The sequence below is a fragment of the Zootoca vivipara genome, chromosome 3 (genome assembly GCF_963506605.1).
Source record: "Zootoca vivipara chromosome 3, rZooViv1.1, whole genome shotgun sequence".
NCBI classification, from domain to species: domain Eukaryota; kingdom Metazoa; phylum Chordata; class Lepidosauria; order Squamata; family Lacertidae; genus Zootoca; species Zootoca vivipara.
In genome coordinates this window covers 38,933,089-38,951,034 of record NC_083278.1, presented here as the reverse complement: position 1 = coordinate 38,951,034, position 17,946 = coordinate 38,933,089, and the positions used below count along the sequence as shown (strand labels likewise).

General features: G+C 43.4%; 1 protein-coding gene across 4 annotated transcripts in view; it reads left to right on the top strand.

The window, feature by feature from the left end:
- The window catches only part of UBE3D (ubiquitin protein ligase E3D), a 58,184-nt gene extending 52,691 nt beyond the window's left edge, over positions 1-5,493 (top strand). For all 4 annotated transcript variants that reach the window (XM_060272566.1, XM_060272567.1, XM_060272565.1 and 1 more), the window contains one exon: positions 3,536-5,493. In XM_060272566.1, coding sequence (XP_060128549.1) covers positions 3,536-3,556 — 21 coding nt within the window. In that variant the 3' untranslated portion in view covers positions 3,557-5,493. The remainder of the gene's footprint in view (positions 1-3,535) is intronic.
- The last annotated feature ends 12,453 nt before the right edge of the window (positions 5,494-17,946 follow it).

Sequence of the window (17,946 nt, the reverse complement as noted above, 5' to 3'; positions counted from 1 at the left end):
ACATTCTTTCTTTTACTTTGAAGTAAATGTATATTTCAGGAGCTGTTCAAAAGCAGCTTATTTAGCTAATTGTTCACAGCCTGCCTTGGAAGCTTCATTGTTTTCTTGCCGCTTTGGTAAGGACCATGTGACTAATGTCAAGTCTTCATGTGTCTCCTCGTGAATTGCTTGCCCTTTTCTTAGGCAAGAGGGCAGTGTTGAAAAAATAAATCCATTTCTTTTATCTCATTCGAACCAGGCATTCTATTTGCCACCACTGTTCAAAACTTGGGCTTTTCCTTTGACTTTGAGCTCTTCCTCACCTTCTCATTCATTTCTTGTATCGAAGCATCTCTATTGCCAACTCCAAAGAATAGTTTCTGTATGGCAAACTTGGAAAGCCTTGTTTTCTTAAAACACATTGCTTGTCAAGGGGAAGCTTTTGCTTCCCAGCTTTTCTAAGCAGAAGCGATAATGGCTATCAGCTTGCAAAGTTCTGCTATTGGGAGTTATAAATGAATGGAATTCAGCTTAGAAGTTTTAAATGCTCTTTGGAACTGCCGTCCCCTTCCCTCAAACAACTTCATCTGAACCTTGCTCGCATGTGTTCAGGACCCTGAATGTTTGGGGAGAATTTTGCTCTGGTGCTAGGCTAACCTCATCCCTCTGTTTTGCTGGAGGATAGGCTGCTGTGAGATCAGCAGACTTGGCTTGGGAACTAGCACGTTTTACTAATTATATAGGAACACAATGTGGGTAATGCTAGAGACTTTGGCTTGGTATCAAAGTGCCCTTGTAAGTTATCCAGGAAGAAGGGACAGACGACTCCAGAAATTTTCAAAGGGGGTTTTGTGCATGAAGGTAGATAGAAAATAAATTGCAGATCTAATTATTTAAAGCTGTCACAAAAGAAAGTGGAAAGGATAGAGAAGTGAGGGTGGCAGCAAGCTAAAGGCAATTTTGCACTGATGCTTCATTGCTTGGGAGAAGAAGGAAGGGAATGATGAAAGTTGAGGAGGGAGGCTTAGCAGGCATCCCCAAACTTCGGCCCTCCAGATGTTTTGGACTACAATTTCCATCTTCCCCGAACACTGGTCCTGTTAGCTAGGGATCATGGGAATTGTAGGCTGAAACATCTGGAGGGCCACAGTTTGGGGATGCCTGGCTTAGAGTGAGATGGAGAGGGATGTAGAAATATTAATACTACTTTCTTTATGACCTGTTGGAGGAAGAGAAAGTTGATAAATCCTCATTTTTAAGGCTTTGTTGAACAGAGATGGTGGCATTTGAGTGTGTAAAACCAGACACCCAGACCAGGGCTTCCAGGAGAATATTGGGCAGGCTAGCGCCCTGTTGGACCATATTTAAGGAGTAGACACAGTCCAGAAAAGGAAAGTACAGCATAGACAAGGGTTCAGATCTACAGGCAGGCAGAGAGAGAAAGCGCTGTGGGCAATGTGGATGCCAAACAGGATTCTCCTGAACTAAAAAGAACAAAGACTAGAGCAGTTAGAGAAAACAAAAACTAGGGTGGCTGCCGAAGGGGGAATTTTCAGGAGAACAAAAGGGCTTTTCTGAATAGGGCTGCTCTAATCTGGATGGGTGTGTATTTGACCTGGAAGGTCAAAGGATTACTCAGAGCTCTCAGTTGCCAATGGCAAGCAAATTGTTTTCCTGATTTCATTAGGAGCTGGGGGACCTTGGCTTTTGTGAGTCTAAGAAGCTCTCTCTCTCTCTCTCTCTCTCTCTCTCTCTCTCTATATATATATATATATATATATATATATATATGGGGCAGGGTCCTTTCTTGCTCATGTCAAAAGAGGTTGGCAACTAGTCCTGCAAACACACCCTGTTCTTGCCAGTTGACTGTGATAGACGAAGGCTTTTTAATACAGAATGAGAGATGTAGGAGACAAAATGGAGGCAAGCTAATGCTCTCTGGCAACAGTGCAGTCTTACCTTGTCCGCCTGTGGTATAACTGCACTTAGCAGCCATCGGCTTGGGCTGCTTTCATTTGTAATTGTACTGCTGGTTTTTATTTTCATTTTAAGCACTGCAGTTGAGTGTTTATTATGCTGCTTGTTTTATAAGCCAAGTTGCTTTAGAGAAGAATGGTAGGGCGATAGAGTGATTAAATCAACTAGGTGCTAAAATTCAAAACATTAAAATACTTTTATATTACCATACTTTAAAGACTAAACAGTAGATAATTAAGACTTCCAATCTATTTGTAAATTCTCAGCTAGGCTTCTTCTGCAATATCTCCTGTGATGCTAGGTCTTTGAGGCTTATTAAGTCGCAAAAGTGGAACTTTGGCTAACTCAAAGCAAAGGGTTCTTTGTACTTTAGAGCGCAGTTTGTCATGCAGTTCACATCATTTGCATGTGAAGTGAGAACTCCATTTCTAATCTATTTTCACAGAAAATGTTGAACCCAGTGTTTAATGGGTCATATCTTTGAGCAGAATGTTAGGAACAAATTAAGGGAGGGCAGGGAATAACCTTTATTTGATAAGATAACTTTGGGGCCATTTCCCCTTATAAGTGATAAGGGGACTTCTCTGCATTCTATACTAGGCAATACGTCATGTATAGCAGCATCGTCCCCCGGGCTGTGCGAACGCACCATGGTCTTTTATTCCGGGGGGCCGGGTTTTTGCCCGGAACTTTGTGGGGGACATTGCTTGGGTACCAGCCACAGTAGTGGGGGCCACTCGCTCCTACCAGGTGGCACTCGAGGCCGGACGCTTGTGGCGCCGACACATAGATCAGCTGAGGCACCAGGTTGGGAACTTGGACAATACCACAGTGCTCCCAATTGCGGCCTCAGCTCCGAAGCAGACACCAACAGAAGGTGAGGCTCCATCAACACCCCCCTCACAATCTACAGACTGGGATCTTAGGCAAGCCGCATCAGAGGTTCAGCCGGACTCTCCAGAGGTTCGGACCTTTGCTGAACCTGACCGGCTGCAGAGTCCACTCAGGGAGGGTCCCACAACAGTAGCGGAGCCAGGCGACCTGGGCTCACCGCCACCTTTGGCCGCACTGCGGTTTCAGCAGGCAGCAGGCAACCCCCCTGGACTCGAATACTCGCCCTCGGCGATCCAACCGGGTCACCAAGCGGCCAGCCTATCTAAAGGACTACGTTCCCTAAAAGATTAAGACTGGTAACTGTAACCACTATGCATTGTACCCAAGGGGAACCACTACGAATATTATTGGAACCACCATGCTCTTAACTAATGCCTTCTCTCGGTGGGGAGGGGTGTTATGTATTGAAGTCACTGTATATACTTTCCCCTCAGGTCCGCGGCAGTTGTTTTAGGAGGGAACTTTGAATGATGTTTTGTTACATTGTTTGAGCCAGCCTCTATAAAAGCAGGCTGGCTCAGCACTTCAGTTCAGTTCTGTTCTGACTCAAATAATGAGCTGTTTGGAGAAAAAAAATATGTATAGCAGCATTGTTGGGGGGAGCAGAGGGTGTCTATTTTTTAAAAAAAACACCGTACTATGCAAGAGCTAACTTCTTGGGTATGTTTTGTTTCCATTGCAGGTCGCATTTTTGAATATGTGAACGAACCTGGTCCTTTTGAAAATAAATTCTTGTCGAGATAACCTTCAGCTACAAAGAACTGTGGATCCTAGTTACCAAGTGGGGACGTTTTCTTCTGAAAGCGACTGTGAAGTTCCTAAGCCAAAGGAAGAAAAGCAGTTAATTGTATATTTAACTTGCTGTTTGTTGACTTTGGAGTTTTCAGAAGTTCAAAGAATGTGATGGAGGCAAAGTTGGTCAAGCAGAGAGGCCAATTTTTGCAAGGCTTGAGTTCAGAGAGCAGCTTAATTTGGGATGTCTGGAGTCTTTGAGATCGCTTGTGAACAACTACGGTACTAATTCTCCAAGGAGAAGTCAATTATCTTCTGCAGCAACTGAAGCTTTAAAAAATAAATAAATAAATAAATAAAGGAGCTGACAGTGGCTAACTTGCCCTTCTGGGAAACAAAATCTTCAGAGCTTTGTGAGCCCTTGACCTAATGGAATGGGAGTGGGAAAGGGAGTGACAGAGGGTGGGGGAAGAAGGTTTGCCTGCCCACTATTTGTGGCTCAGATTCTCCTCAAGGGAATCTCACCCTCAGTAGAAAAATGGTTTTCAACCCCTGCTTTTATGTAAACAATCTGTGTAAACCATGAACCCTGATTGCAAAGAAAAGCCTAAAAGTTTTTAGATTTAACAGCAGATTATTCCAAGGTAACGTTGGTTAAGGAATCCTTACATGTATTCACACCACTTGATTTCTCCCAGATAGATGTGTGAGCTGTCTGCATTTTTAAAAAGCATTGAGTCTTGAGATGATACTGAAGTGATGGAGCCGAGACAGTGTGTCATGTGCAGGAGCAACAGCAAATGTTCAGTGTGCTGGGTTGCAGAAGGCATCAGCGGGACTTAAGTTACTCACAGAACCATACTTGCTGCAAAGAGAGGCTAGCACACCACGGGGTTGCTGTGTGATGTATTGGAGACCACCATATTAATAAGTCAGAGTGCCCAAACTACCTAAGTTTGTTTGCAAATTTGAATGGTTTTCTCCCTTTCAGCTGAATAGGAACACAAGGCCATGTCTGTAGAAGGGTTGCAATGTGTTTTGTGCCTTGAAAGCGCAAGGTATAATGTATTACAGAGCACTCCAGTGCACTTCCTGAAGGCAAGCAGACTCCCCCCCCCCCAGGAGCAGCACCGTATCAGGGGTTGTGCTGCATGGCTTCTATGTCTCAGTTGTACATGGGTCCAACTGTAGTGTGGAATGCATGACTGATTGCTCATGAAAGCAGTGTGTAATTGACCCTTGTAAAAGTTCCAGTACACATAGAGAGATGAAAATCAGTGTGCATCCTGATCATCAACAAAGTTACCAATAATCCACCTATTGTCAGCAACAAGAAACATCGTAGCCAGGCACTGGAGGGACCTGTCAGGGGTAAGCATGGACCAATGGTACCAAGTTGTATGGGAAACGGCCCTACTAGAAAAACTAACCAGTAAGCTGAAACTGACACGGGGACAAACAAAAGAAGACACCTTCACCCCAGTATGGTTGCCTTCATCACTTATACAGCCCAACAAGACAACGACAAAAACTTACTGTCAGCATACAAATCAATATGGCTAATACTGTCAGCATACAAATCAATATGGCTAACCTAATCAAAACATCCTCCCTCCCCACTCACACGAGAAAATAAAGATAATCACAGCCAACCACAAATGAGCAATCACATCTTAAGACAAATCCCGACCTCTCTCACCAACAGAGAAGCACGAACAAACAACAGAGAACCTGCACAAACAACGCTGACGCCGAACCCCTACACATATCACGAAAGACAGGAACATTGGCAATCCACCACACCCAACTCCCCATCCCACCCACCTCTTTCCCCCCTTCCTCCTAATGTCTCAACAAGTAAAATTGATGTGTAAAAATGATGCATGAGACACTGCACTACCTTTGTAACCCAAGAAAATCCTTAATAAAAATAATTTTTTAAAAAAGTTACCAAGTAGTCGTTCCCAATAATTTTCTGTAAATGTGCAAAGGATTACAACATACACCACACTATTAAGGTGGCATTTTTTTCATGTACAAAATTGTGTCCTGGCGCTTGGCAGAGAATTCCATGGAAACTTTTTTTTTTAAAAAAAGTTTATTTTAGCCCAGCCCAAAGGTGAGCATACACAGCAATTCCATTGCACAGCTTGTGCAGGCTGTTTTCTCAGATTACCAGAGTTGCCCTTTAATAGACTTTGATTTATGTGGTCCTAATAAGAGCGGAGCAGGCAAAGGCCTTTATTTGAGCGTTGAAAAGAAAGCAGATATGGGACAATTTACAGCTTGCGCTTAGCTGCAAAAAAGGTCTTTTGCCAAATGACTGAGGAACTATATTTCAGGCTGATGAAAAGCCACTAAATCTGGAGAGCTTTAAAAAATAAATGGCATTTTAAAGGGGGGACTTGAGCTGCTGTTGTAGCTCATCCTTACTAATTATTAAAATCCTATTTTGAAGCTGTGATTTACATAGTTTGACTGTTGTGAGTTCTCTTCAGTTTGTGAAGAGAAAATGTCAATTCCCATCCTGCAAATGGATATGTAGAAGACCTGGAATTTTTGCAGCCCTCTGCTTACTCTGCCAAAGAAGTAACGGGAATCTAATTTGTCATCACTCATGAAGCAGGAGGACGTCTCAAAATGATGCCCAATGTAAAAATAAATTTGCCATTTTTCTTTAAGGAAACAAATGATTGACCATTGTCAGAAATTCTTTAGATCTTCCGCCATATCTCTCAAAAGTAATGAGAAGCTTATTTCCAAAGATAATAATTAGGATGGAATTTCACCTGCTAAACATTTTTGCATGGGCAATATACAACAACAGGCAGTTTAAACCTTATAAGAGAGGTGCCATAATTTGCAAGGTGTTTCATATCTATAGTTTATTATACCTATGTTTATACTTTTACCTTTGGGGAAAGGAAATCTGAATGGAAAAAATCAGGGTTTGATCCAAAATTAGCACCTTACATTACATTATTACAGCGATGGGAGAAACCATAATTACTTAACTCTGCTTTGGCATCTCGGTAATGGTTACCTGTTTGTGGAATGCCCTCCCTGGTGACATGTGTATGTCTTCATTAACTTTCAAGAAAAACTTAAAAACATTTCTGTTTACTCAGGCATTTAGTGGCTAAAATACTGTTCCTGGAAACCTTGAAATTATTAGCTATGAGGGTATGTTTTAAAATGTTTAAATTGTTTTCAAATAATTGTATTTCAATAACATTCTTACCTTATTTTTAATAGCACAATTTTACTGCTTTGTGTCTGCTGCCCTTGGCTCCTTTGGGAGAAGGGATGGAATGGAAATTTAATAAATAAATAAACATAAGGGGGGAATCTTTAAGATCAGTCTTTAGCCATTGACTGTATATGCCCTATTAAATCTCTCATGTAATCAGACTACGGTAGCTACTGACTAGCTCTTCATCCTGCCTTTGACACCTGAGATGTGTGTCTTCAGGGTAGAATTCAACATTGGACGAATCTCCTGCAGTGGGACTGAACAGTTGGGTTGGGCTTTTGGGCCCCTATCAATCAGCAAAGGCAGGCCCAACAATGTGGGAAGCGTGTGTGTGTGTGCGAGTGTGAGAAGATTGTGTGTTATATGGTGTATATATATGTGTGCAACCATCCTTCCCCTGTTTCTGATCTGTACCTGTGTGGACTCTAGTGCCTACATTTGCCTAGAAGCACCCAACTTCACAGAATAGCTTTGCAGAAGATGGTCCACACGGAGTGAAATGCCTTGTATGGCCTATATTGGTCTTGAGTAAGCCCTTTATTGTGCTATTTACCTTTTATGTATTTAGTTCCCATGCTGTTGGTTAGTGCACATGAGAGAAATCGTGTTTAATTTGATTATGAGCTAGTGTTCACAAATGACAGCTGGTCCAAGGATGTTCCTTGAAATTGACAGAACATCTTAAATGTCAAATCTTCGTTGAGGTCCACTCAAGTAGTCTCCAGATAAAAGAAATCTGGTGGACCCACTCATATTGCTGTTGCAACACACTATTTAATAACCATGGTTATGAGAGAGAGGCAATTTCTTGAATAAGTCACACACAAAAGGAAGCCTTTGACCTGAGGAACTCTCCTTGTAGTTGTAAAAGTTATTGGTTGCCAATGAAGCAACAGGCTATGCTTTTAGTACTATGGAACTAAGAAATATACATGGCATAAAGCCAGTGCTTTTATTCAGGGGGTATTCAAGGGTATGCAGTAGCAGCACTTCTTCTTCTTCTTCTTCTTCTTCTTCTTCTTCTTCTTCTTCTTCTTCTTCTTCTTCTTCTTCTTCTTCTTGTTGTTGTTGTTAAAAAGTGTGGCACTTACTATAACAACTTCATGGTGAGTACTGGCACCTATTTTTCTAGTTGGGTTGGGGAGCACTGCATAAAGCTCATTAATAAATTCATTTTATTGTGATGCATAAAGAAAGCCAACATTAAGCAGTACACTGGGGTGCTATCCTGAGCACACCCAGCCCAAAGAGGACAAACGGCCAGTAGTTTAATTCTTTATTGACAAAGCACACACTTAACAGTGGTTCCTAAGGTGCACTAAAAACACACTGATGAAGTGTGCATGCACACGAAAGCTCATACCAAAATAAAAACTTAGTTGGTCTTTTAAGGTGCTACTGAAGGAATTTTTAAATTTTGTTAAAAACACACACACTCTTCTAGCAACTAAGAAGCTGGCATCCTCTCCCCAGGCTTGTGGTCTGAGCTGGACTGTTGGAGCAGCATCATGACCATGCCTCTACACAAACCTTACAGGGCATGCACAAGCAACCTGCAACTTCCTACACAGAAATTGCCACTGTGCTTCCCTCTTCAAACCCCTCCTGGTCCTGAGCGACAGAGGGGATTCTACCAGCTCTCTCCTCTCAGGCACTGTCTCTTCCTCCACTCCTGGCACATCCTGCATCTCGTCTCCCGTCTCTGACTGCTCAGACCCTTCCCCTTCCTCCAACCCTGGTTCCTGTCTTGAGGGAGGTACACAGATTGCTTCCCCCTCCCCCTGGAACAGCCTTGAGGGGCCCTGCCTCTGCCACACACTTCTTGGAACCATGCCAGTCCCTTATTATAAAAAATTAGCACCATCTCCACTGGGTGGTTACTATTTCCTCATTTTATTTCATTTTCATTTTTGTAAAGGAAAGGTTTTTCAGAATTGCCTCCCTTCATTGTTCTCTCCATTTGTCAAAAAGCTGTTTCAGGAACTCTATCCCCAAAGGTATTGAGGAACTTGAAGCTGTTTGGCCAGGGCTTCCACATGAGAGGGTTACAGTGAAAAATGATTCCCGTCAAACGAAAACTGATTTGGCATCATTAAATATGGGCAAGGTGGTTCATGTTGCGCAGTCAGTCAGCCACATGCCGGTGTGCCCATAACTTTCAGAGCAGTTACCTGGCAGAAACATCCCTGGACTCTCATCTGTGAACACTTGTTTCCTGTCAAATTATATACAAATCTGCTCTGTTGCATTGACAGTTTTGTCTTTTTATTTTTGGCCCTCCATCTCCTTGTGCCAAAATCTCTCCTTGAGGCCTTAAGTAAATTTTTGAATATTTTCCAGTCTTTTACTTTCTCCAGACCAATGTTGATGTGATGCAGTTTTTTAAGTTGCCAAATGACTGCTAGAAGATATTATGTCCCAGTTCCAAACATGCCTGTATAGGGTTGAAGCTTTGTTTATTAAGGATCCACAGTGGTTATATACAGCAGACCAACTGCTCCAAAGGAAATTATTCTGTGCTAAAGATCTTGGCACTTTTTATTTTAAGGGACCCAGGTGGCGCTGTGGTTAAACCACTGAGCCTAGGGCCTGCTGATCAGAAGGTCGGCAGTTTCGAATCCCTGTGACGGGGTGAGCTCCCGTTGCTTGGTCCCAGCTCCTGCCAACCTAGCAGTTCGAAAGCATGTCAAAATGCAAGTAGATAAATAGGAACCGCTACAGCAGGAAGGTAAACGGCGTTTCCATGTGCTGCTCTGGTTTGCCAGAAGCAGCTTTGTCATGCTGGCCACATGACCTGGAAGCTATACGCCGGCTCCCTTGGCCAATAATGTGAGATGAGCGCGCAACCCCAGAGTCGGTCACAACTGGACCTAATGGTCAGGGGTCCCTTTACCTTTACCTTTACCTTTACTTTTTATTTTAAAGCAACCTAAATCCCTCTATCTTTTTTTTAATGCTGAATTTTAATTCTGATAACTCCAAATTCAAAATAGATAGCTCTCCCGAGTTTTTGCGCGTACATTGACCTTTGAGACGATCAATAATGGTTTCTTCCGTTACTAGTCGCAAGGGGATTACCTGGTATTTAAAACAAATGGAGAGTGTAAACCAGTCTAGTTTTACTTAATTTTAAGTGTTGTTTTCAATTATATATCTGACCTGTTAGAGTGCATATTTTAATAAATTAAAAGTTTTTATACTTTCTATGTGTGAACAGTTACTATCTTTTTAGAGACGCCCTTGACAAATGCATTTTTGGCTGAATCATGTAGGGCACATTGTATAAATAAATAATCCATCCCTTCTTTCTTTCTTTGGTTACCTGTGAGATTCATTTCTCCTTTTTACTCTGTCTAAATATTGTATTTTCTGAAATGCACTCTCAAATAACTCCACCCATTCATCTGAAACATTTTGCTTGCAATGGCTTCTTGGGACATTTTCATAATGCCACTTCTCCTCAAAACCCACCATAAAGTTCTTGGCACATTCCCTTACTGTACTTATCCCCTGTTGAAACTACGGTACACACCTAAGTACATATGACTGAACTGAGCATACATTCCTTCCCCTTTGTACCTTAATTCCTTCTCTTTGTCAAATCATAGACCAGGAAAAGCCAATACACGTGGTTGGACTCCCAACTCCCATCAATGCCAGCCAGCATGGCCAAGATTCATGGAGGATTAGAGTTGTAGTATTACAGCATATGAAAGGCACCATGTTGACTACCTATGTCTTAGACTAGAAATTACTTGTGGAAGGGGCCTGTCATCTTGTTTAGTCTGCAAAATGTCATACACACAAATGGGGCTATATGGGGGGAGCTGGAGCTCAGTGGTGGAGCACTTCTCATACTGAAGGTCGCAGATGAAATCCCTTCATAGATCCTTGAGAGCTTCTGCTAGTCAGCATAGTAGACAATGCTGAATTAAGTGGACCAACTGTATAAGACAGTGTCTCCTATATTTACCTAACAATAAATACAGAAGCCCTGTGTACCTTGATGTCAGCAAAACATTTCTAAGCACTAAATACTTTGTTTGAGATCACCTAACTAAAATATGGACATTTGCAATATCCACTGTTACTGTCTATGTTCTTGAATTTGCTGCTTTTTCATTCTGTGTGATACACACATCTGTGCCAGGTCACGAGACTCCATATTCCTGTACCAGCTAGATCCTCATCTGATAAAATATACTGCCTTACAAATTTTGTATTATCCCTACAGACTAATACAGTGATAAATTTTTATATGATCTTGAAAAGGAGAGATTTGCAAAGCAAAACATTCCTCTTCAACCAGATCTTTGGCTGAGCCTTTTAAGTGTGTTTGTGTAATGTTTTGTTGCCTCTGTTTGACTATTTGTCCTTTTATCTTGTGGTTTTATCTTGTGAACTGCCCTGAGAATTTTTGATGAAGGGCAGTATAAGAAAGAAAGAAAGAAAGAAAGAAGAAAGAAAGAAAGAAAGAAAGAAAGAAAGAAAGAAAGAAAGAAAGAAAGAAAGAAAGAAAGAAAGAAAGAAAGAAAGAAACTTTAAAGTTAATTCAGTACTGGATAACTCCTGGGTTCAGGCTGAAACAGACCAATTTGTCTTTTACAGGGGGAGTACACTGAACTGTGAATTCTGATTATTCAAGCATCTGCACACAGCCGTAGGGATTTCTTTTTTTTAATTAAGAAATGCAGCCTGCAATAATCTTCTATGAGTACCGGTGAGTCGCATTTAACTCTAAAGTCATTAGGAATGTTAAAATACCATATACAGAGAGAATCTTGAGTCTCAGAATGCAACAACACTGAATTTATTGTTTTTGCTACTTACGTTTGTGATATAGTGTGCTACTGTTGTTCTAAACAGATCCTGCATGGAGAAGCATCTTAAAGAAATACACAACCAAAGAAAAACGATGCCAGATGACAACTCTTACAGGATTCAAATGGGGAGAATTGGCTAGGACTGTCACTGCTCTTGAAACAAAAAGACAGGATCTCCAGTTGATACACCTGTCAACCCATGACGGAAGAAAGACAGCTTATTTTATGGTTTATCAGTCTCCTTGTGCAATAAGCCTCTGGCTACATATACTGTATATATATTTAAAGGAGTTATGGTACCCAAATGCAGCAAAATGCAAATGAAATGTGAATTGTGAGATTTTTATCCCCATTTGTATTGTAATGTGGGGAGCTAAGCTCTTAAAATTGGCAGTTTTCAGCACAGTACCACTTAACTCTATTGTACACATGCCAACTTCCATATCTTCTCAGAGCAGGCAAGAGAGATAAGGTACAAATCAGATGTGCATTATAGATATTTCAAATCCACACTGATGGCAACTGCTGAAATTTGCTGTGTACAAGACCCCCTCCCCCACCAATTTGTCATGACAAAGAAAAGCACAAGGCCAATCACCATTGGAAGTCTATTAATTCAGGCTGTTTTCTCAGAAGAACCATGACAGTGGTGGTGCCCTGAGCGAAGCAGAAAGGTTGCGTGAAGTCCAAACAAACACGATGCACCACCTGATCTTTCCTGATTTACTAGAAGTTGCTCAGGAGAGCCTGCTATGGGCTCTGTGTGTAAATATATGGTGCAGGCTCCACAACTGAGAATGTACTTCCAAGGAGACTCCTCCCCCCTCCACACACACATCAGCTCCAGGTAGTCTCTAGACCAGGCTTCCACAAACTCGGCCCTCCAGATGTTTTGAGACTACAATTCCCATCATCCCTGACCACTGGTCCTGCTAGCTAGGGATCATGGGAGTTGTAGGCCAAAAACACCTGGAGGGCCGATTTTGAAGAAGCCTGCTCTAGACCTAGTGGGGCAGTTTGTGGCTGGGGCAGTTAGGTAGGCAGGATCAAAAATTCCATATTAGTAGGGTCAAGAAGGTCACGTGGGTGGGGCAAAGTTGTTCTGGTTTTCTCCCCATCCTCCTCCCTTGCAAATATATGGATAGTAAAGCATTACAGTTGCAAAAATAATTAGCCCCTAACTAAACTGAAAAGTGTATTGCCTTGATTTAAAAGAGGTCCCTCCTGTCACAACTTCTAGTGTGGTTTAATGTAATAATAACCATACATGTAGATACACAAACACACACATACATATGTGCACACCTCAAATTAGTGTCTGGTGATCAGGTAAGTCTTAAGACCTTCCAGTTTTGCCAGACCTCTGCAAGGGATCTAGTGTACGGTTGTATCCACTGGTATATGAGTGGTGATCTGCTTGCACAATGGGACTTCCTCTCCCCACCCCAAAGCTTGCTCCAGAGGCTTTCTGAAACTGCTGCAACAGATTTTTTTTTGGGGGGGGGACGGACGGCCAGAGAGAAGGAGACAGTTCCATGTAAGTTCCATTGTGCAAGTGAAACATCAGTACCTCTACTTACGAATTTAATGCGTTCCGAATGCACATTTGTAAGTAGAAAAAATTTGTAAGTCGAATCCCATAGGAATGCATTGGGAGAAAAAATTCATAAGTCGAAGCAACCCTATCTAAAAATTCATAAGTAGAAAAAATCCTATCTAAACCACATCCAAGATGGTGGACGGAGCTCCATTCGTAAGTAGAAACATTCGTAAGTAGAGTTATTCGTAAGTAGAGGTACCACTGTATTAGATAAAATACTCATAGCCTCTGGCTGACTTGTTTTTGTTTATTATTGCTGTACTAATTTCTTTCACTGACTACGTTGGATTTTAATCATTATTCTAACTATTTTCACTGATGTCCTTTTTCATGCTTCTTGCTTCACTAAAATACCATGATTGTTACTTCGTCATGTAACAGGACTGCAGCGGTTATATTTGCAACTGTGGATAATTTCTAGCCAAATTAGGGTTGTCGTCTTTTTTCCTGACACAGTTTCTCTGTCAGCTGCTTGACAGCAATTAAAATGGGATTTTATTGATACAAGAATGTCCCAATACACTCCAGCCTATTCCTCCCTATTTCTTTGGCAGATACTGTGCTAATGTAGCTGCATAAAACATTTCAATTTGGCATTCCTGCCTAAGGTGCTGGAGAGAATCCATATGAGCAAATTCTAGGCCACGGGTGTCAAGGACAAGGCCCGGGGGCCTAATCCGGCCCGCCAGACCTCGTGATGTGGCCCGCCGCCCGCCCGCCGCCAGACCTTGCGATGTGGCCCGCCAGCCGGCCGGCCGCCTACCGGCCGGCCGCTTCCCCCAACCCCTGCTACCGCCCGCTGCCCGCCCTCCCATGGCGCGCCTGTGGTGGCTTTCTTTTGGATTATTTCCGAGGCTGCCGGGCTGGGGGGGCTGGGAGGTGGTGAGGGGCGGGCTAAGCAGCTGCAGCCAATCAGAAGCAACGGGCGCCTCTGGGCGCCGCCCCTTCTCCGAGACAAACCACACCCGCCGCGGCTGGAAGACTCGCCCGGCAACACCCCCACACATGACGGAGCCTGGCCCGCCCCCGCCGGGTCGCAAAAGAGGGCCGCTATCTACCTTCCCGCTTCCGCGAGCTGGAAAGCAGAGGGGAGGAGGAGGAGGAGGAAGAGGAAGCAGCGGAATAAAAGCTCCTCCCGCCAGGCTGCCGCCTAAGGGCAAAGTGCAGTGTAGTGAGCGACCTTGCTCTCTTTCCCCTTTATGTCTCTCCCGTCCGCTGTGCTCTCTCCGCCCCACTCAAGGAAGGTCACGAGGTGGCCGGCTTTTTTTTTTTGAAGGGGGGGGCAAAGGCTCTTTTGAGAATTAACCCTGTCTGCCTTCCTCTCCCCCCCCCTTCCCCGTCATTGAAAGGTTTCCCCCGAAGCTCTCCAAGCGGGAGCCCTCACGCCCCGAGGAGGTCTTGTAACACTAATCTGGACACACGGGTGTGCATCTCGTGTGTGCATGTGTGTAATGGGATTCTTGGGGGCGAAGCTAATAGCAGAAGCACTGCAACTATAGTACTTTTTCTCCCTTTTTTGGGCAGGGGAGAAGCTGGCAGGGTGCTGCAGCCTGAAGACCTCTCTGTCTGTCAAACACACACACACAGAGATTTTGTCCGCTTCTTACAGATCGGCCCCCAAAGCTATACTTCTCTTTTTGCCTTTCTTCCCGAGGGGGCTGCTGGCAACGCCTCTGCTTTTTTTCTCCACTGCCCCCTCCCTTCCAGGAGCCCGGGTCAGGATCCAAGCGCCACCCAAGACTTTTCTCCCTCTTTGCTGCTTTGGGGTGAGCATGGAGGATGGCTCCACCTCCTTACCTCCAAAGCAGCTCAGCTCCGGGAAAAGCGAGCCTGCCCCTCCTCCCCTGCTCCGCAAGCTGCGGGGGGAGGGGGAGAAGTTTGACAGGGAACAGGGAAGGCACGGGGGCTGCCTTCACGAAGAGGAGGGGGGCAGCCCTTAACGATGCTGCTCTTCTTCCTCCCAAGCCACTGCCAGCGTGCTCCGCTTTTGCGGGGGGAGGGGGGAGGAAGGAGCAGCCCACCTGCGTTAGCAGCCGCAGCGACAGGAAGAAAGTCGCTTCCCTCAGCTCTTTGTTGAACGGGGCGAGGGGCAGAGAGGGCTGCTCCAACCCCAACATACACACACAGAGCCCTTAAGCTTCTCTTCAACACCTCTTTACTTGCCCACGCACAAATACACACCCTCTGGCTTGCTTCAACACACACACCACTTGAGTTTATTCAACACCCCCACACCTTTATTTGATTCAACACCCCCCTACAAACGCACACACACACACCTTGATATGGAAGATGGAGCAAATTTGTTTTATCCTGCTCTGGAGGGCAGGACTCAAATGAATGGCTTCAAGTTAAAAGAAAGGAGATTCCAAACTAAACATCAGAAATAACCTTCTGGTTGAAAGAGCTGTTTGTCAGTGGAGTGGTCTCCCTTGGGAGGTGGTGGACTTTCCTTGGAGGTTTCTAAGCAGAGGTTGCATGACCATCTGTCATGGATGCTTTTGTTGAGGTTCCTGCATTGCAGGGGGTTGGATTAGATGACCCTCAGGGTTCCTCCCAACTCTACAAATCTATGATAAAGTGTTAGTCAGCAGCTGCCGCCGATCCTGCTGCTGAACTGCGTTCAGAGGAGGGGAAAAGAAAAAAGGAGAGTGCTTCTGGGCATGCAGGTCACCTTAAAAGACCACCACATTAGTGCCGCTTGGCGGAGCGGGCGCTAAGAAGCTTGCCCTCTTGTGCGCTGTTCCCTGGGAGCAAGTCCCATTGAACTCAGCAGCTCCTGCTGCTGCCGCCAGCCCCCTCGCCCAGCAGCCATCGCGCTCTGGCTCCTCCCCCGCCCCGCACGCTTCCTCCCTTCGCTCCCGTGCCTTAGCCCTGCCCCTTGCCCCCCTAGTTTTGATCCTGGCTACGCCCCTGCCTTGGGGGGCAAGGAGCCGCAGGTGAATGAGTTGCCGGGGAGCTGCCATTATTCTGACTATGTTTTTGCTTTCAGAGCTAGTTATTACTTACATTATTACAAAAAACAGTAATAATTGAATGCAGTGACAATAATTTATGATAATAAAGAGTGGACACATAGTCCTACAGATACAACCGGCCCTTTGAGGGTGACCAAACTGCTGATGCGGCCCCCGATGAATTTGAGTTTTACACCCCTGTTCTAGGCGATTTGATTCCTCCCAACAGCAAATAGTTTGGGGTGTTAACAGACCTCAATGAAAACCAGGCTCAGGGATGGCTGATGAGTAACTGAAAGAGTCTCCACAAAATTGTAATGGAACCTCAGCAGTTATGTAAAGCTTCCACATTCTATGTGTGTCTTAACAGAACAATTGCCACAATTTTCTCAGTAATGCTGGTAAAGATGCCAAGCTCTTAGCCGAGCAATATCCTCAGTTCAAAATGCAGGGTTTCTACAAGAAGCAACCTTCAAAATAAAAAAGTAATTAAAAAAAAAACCAAATATCCTTACCATATATTAATTTCCTTTATAAACAATGGAAACACATAGATATTTGTGCAGAAATGACTGCACAAACTTTGTTTTATTTCAATAAAGAAATAAAAATTGTGTTTAGAATCCCTTACTATATTATTACAAATAATAATAATAATTATTATTTATACCCCGCCCATCTGGCCGGGTTCCCCCAGCCACTCTGGGCGGCTTCCAACAAAACACCAAAATACAGAAATCCATCAAACATTAAAAGCTTCCCTAAACAGGAGAAATAACTATTCTGTTTATATATTCATTGCAGATGCCTGAAGTTCAAAGACTGGGGGTGTTAACTGATCCAGTCCTCTTCCTATGTGTAATATTTTAACATAATATACAAAAGCTCTTGAGAACTGGCTCTCAGAAGTGCTTGCTGGAAATCATATGGGTGACACACCTCAATCTATATTGAAAAGACCTAATTCAGTTGCATCTAACTGCATTTTTAGTACTATGTTGTGTAGTGCTTGTGTTGCGACTTTCAAATGCTAGTATTCATGAGTTTTTCTCCAGTGGTTCAGTATGATAAATGATGTTATGCATACTAATTGAGTCCATATATCTCCTTAATATCTTAACTGTTTTCTGGCATTTCTCTGACTTTGAAATTCATGACTCAGCATTTGCTCACACTGTGCTTCCCTCCAATTAATACATCTCTCATTTCAGTTACCATCTGGGAGTTTGGGTTTATAAGGATTTCTGATAAATGCAACAAACTATATCATTTTAATCTTTCCTTGTTTTGTTTTGTTTTTTGTATGGAAATAATTTTGACTTAGTTATACATTTATAAAACAAAGGCATTGTTGATAACTCTGAAAATATTTACAGTCTGGATTGTTTGCTGATCTAAACTGAAATATTTTGGATTTATTTTGAAGATTTACTTCAAAACACAACTGGGAAGAGGGCATTTTACGTACTCAAGCCGCAATGTTGTCATCAGTTGCCATTGCCACAGAAGTATCTCATCCATACCTCTCCAGAAGTATGCTGTTTAGATTATTTCCACTGTAGCGCTGCCAAATGGGCTATCGGTGTGAGGTTTGGGGGAAAGGCTTTTTTTTTAGTGTCAGCGATACAATTGCAGGATGACAAGTGACGGTGACCCCTTCCAAGCCCTTGTAATCTTACTATCTTTATTGTAATTATTTTTTCATCTTATTACCATGCAAGCTTGTTG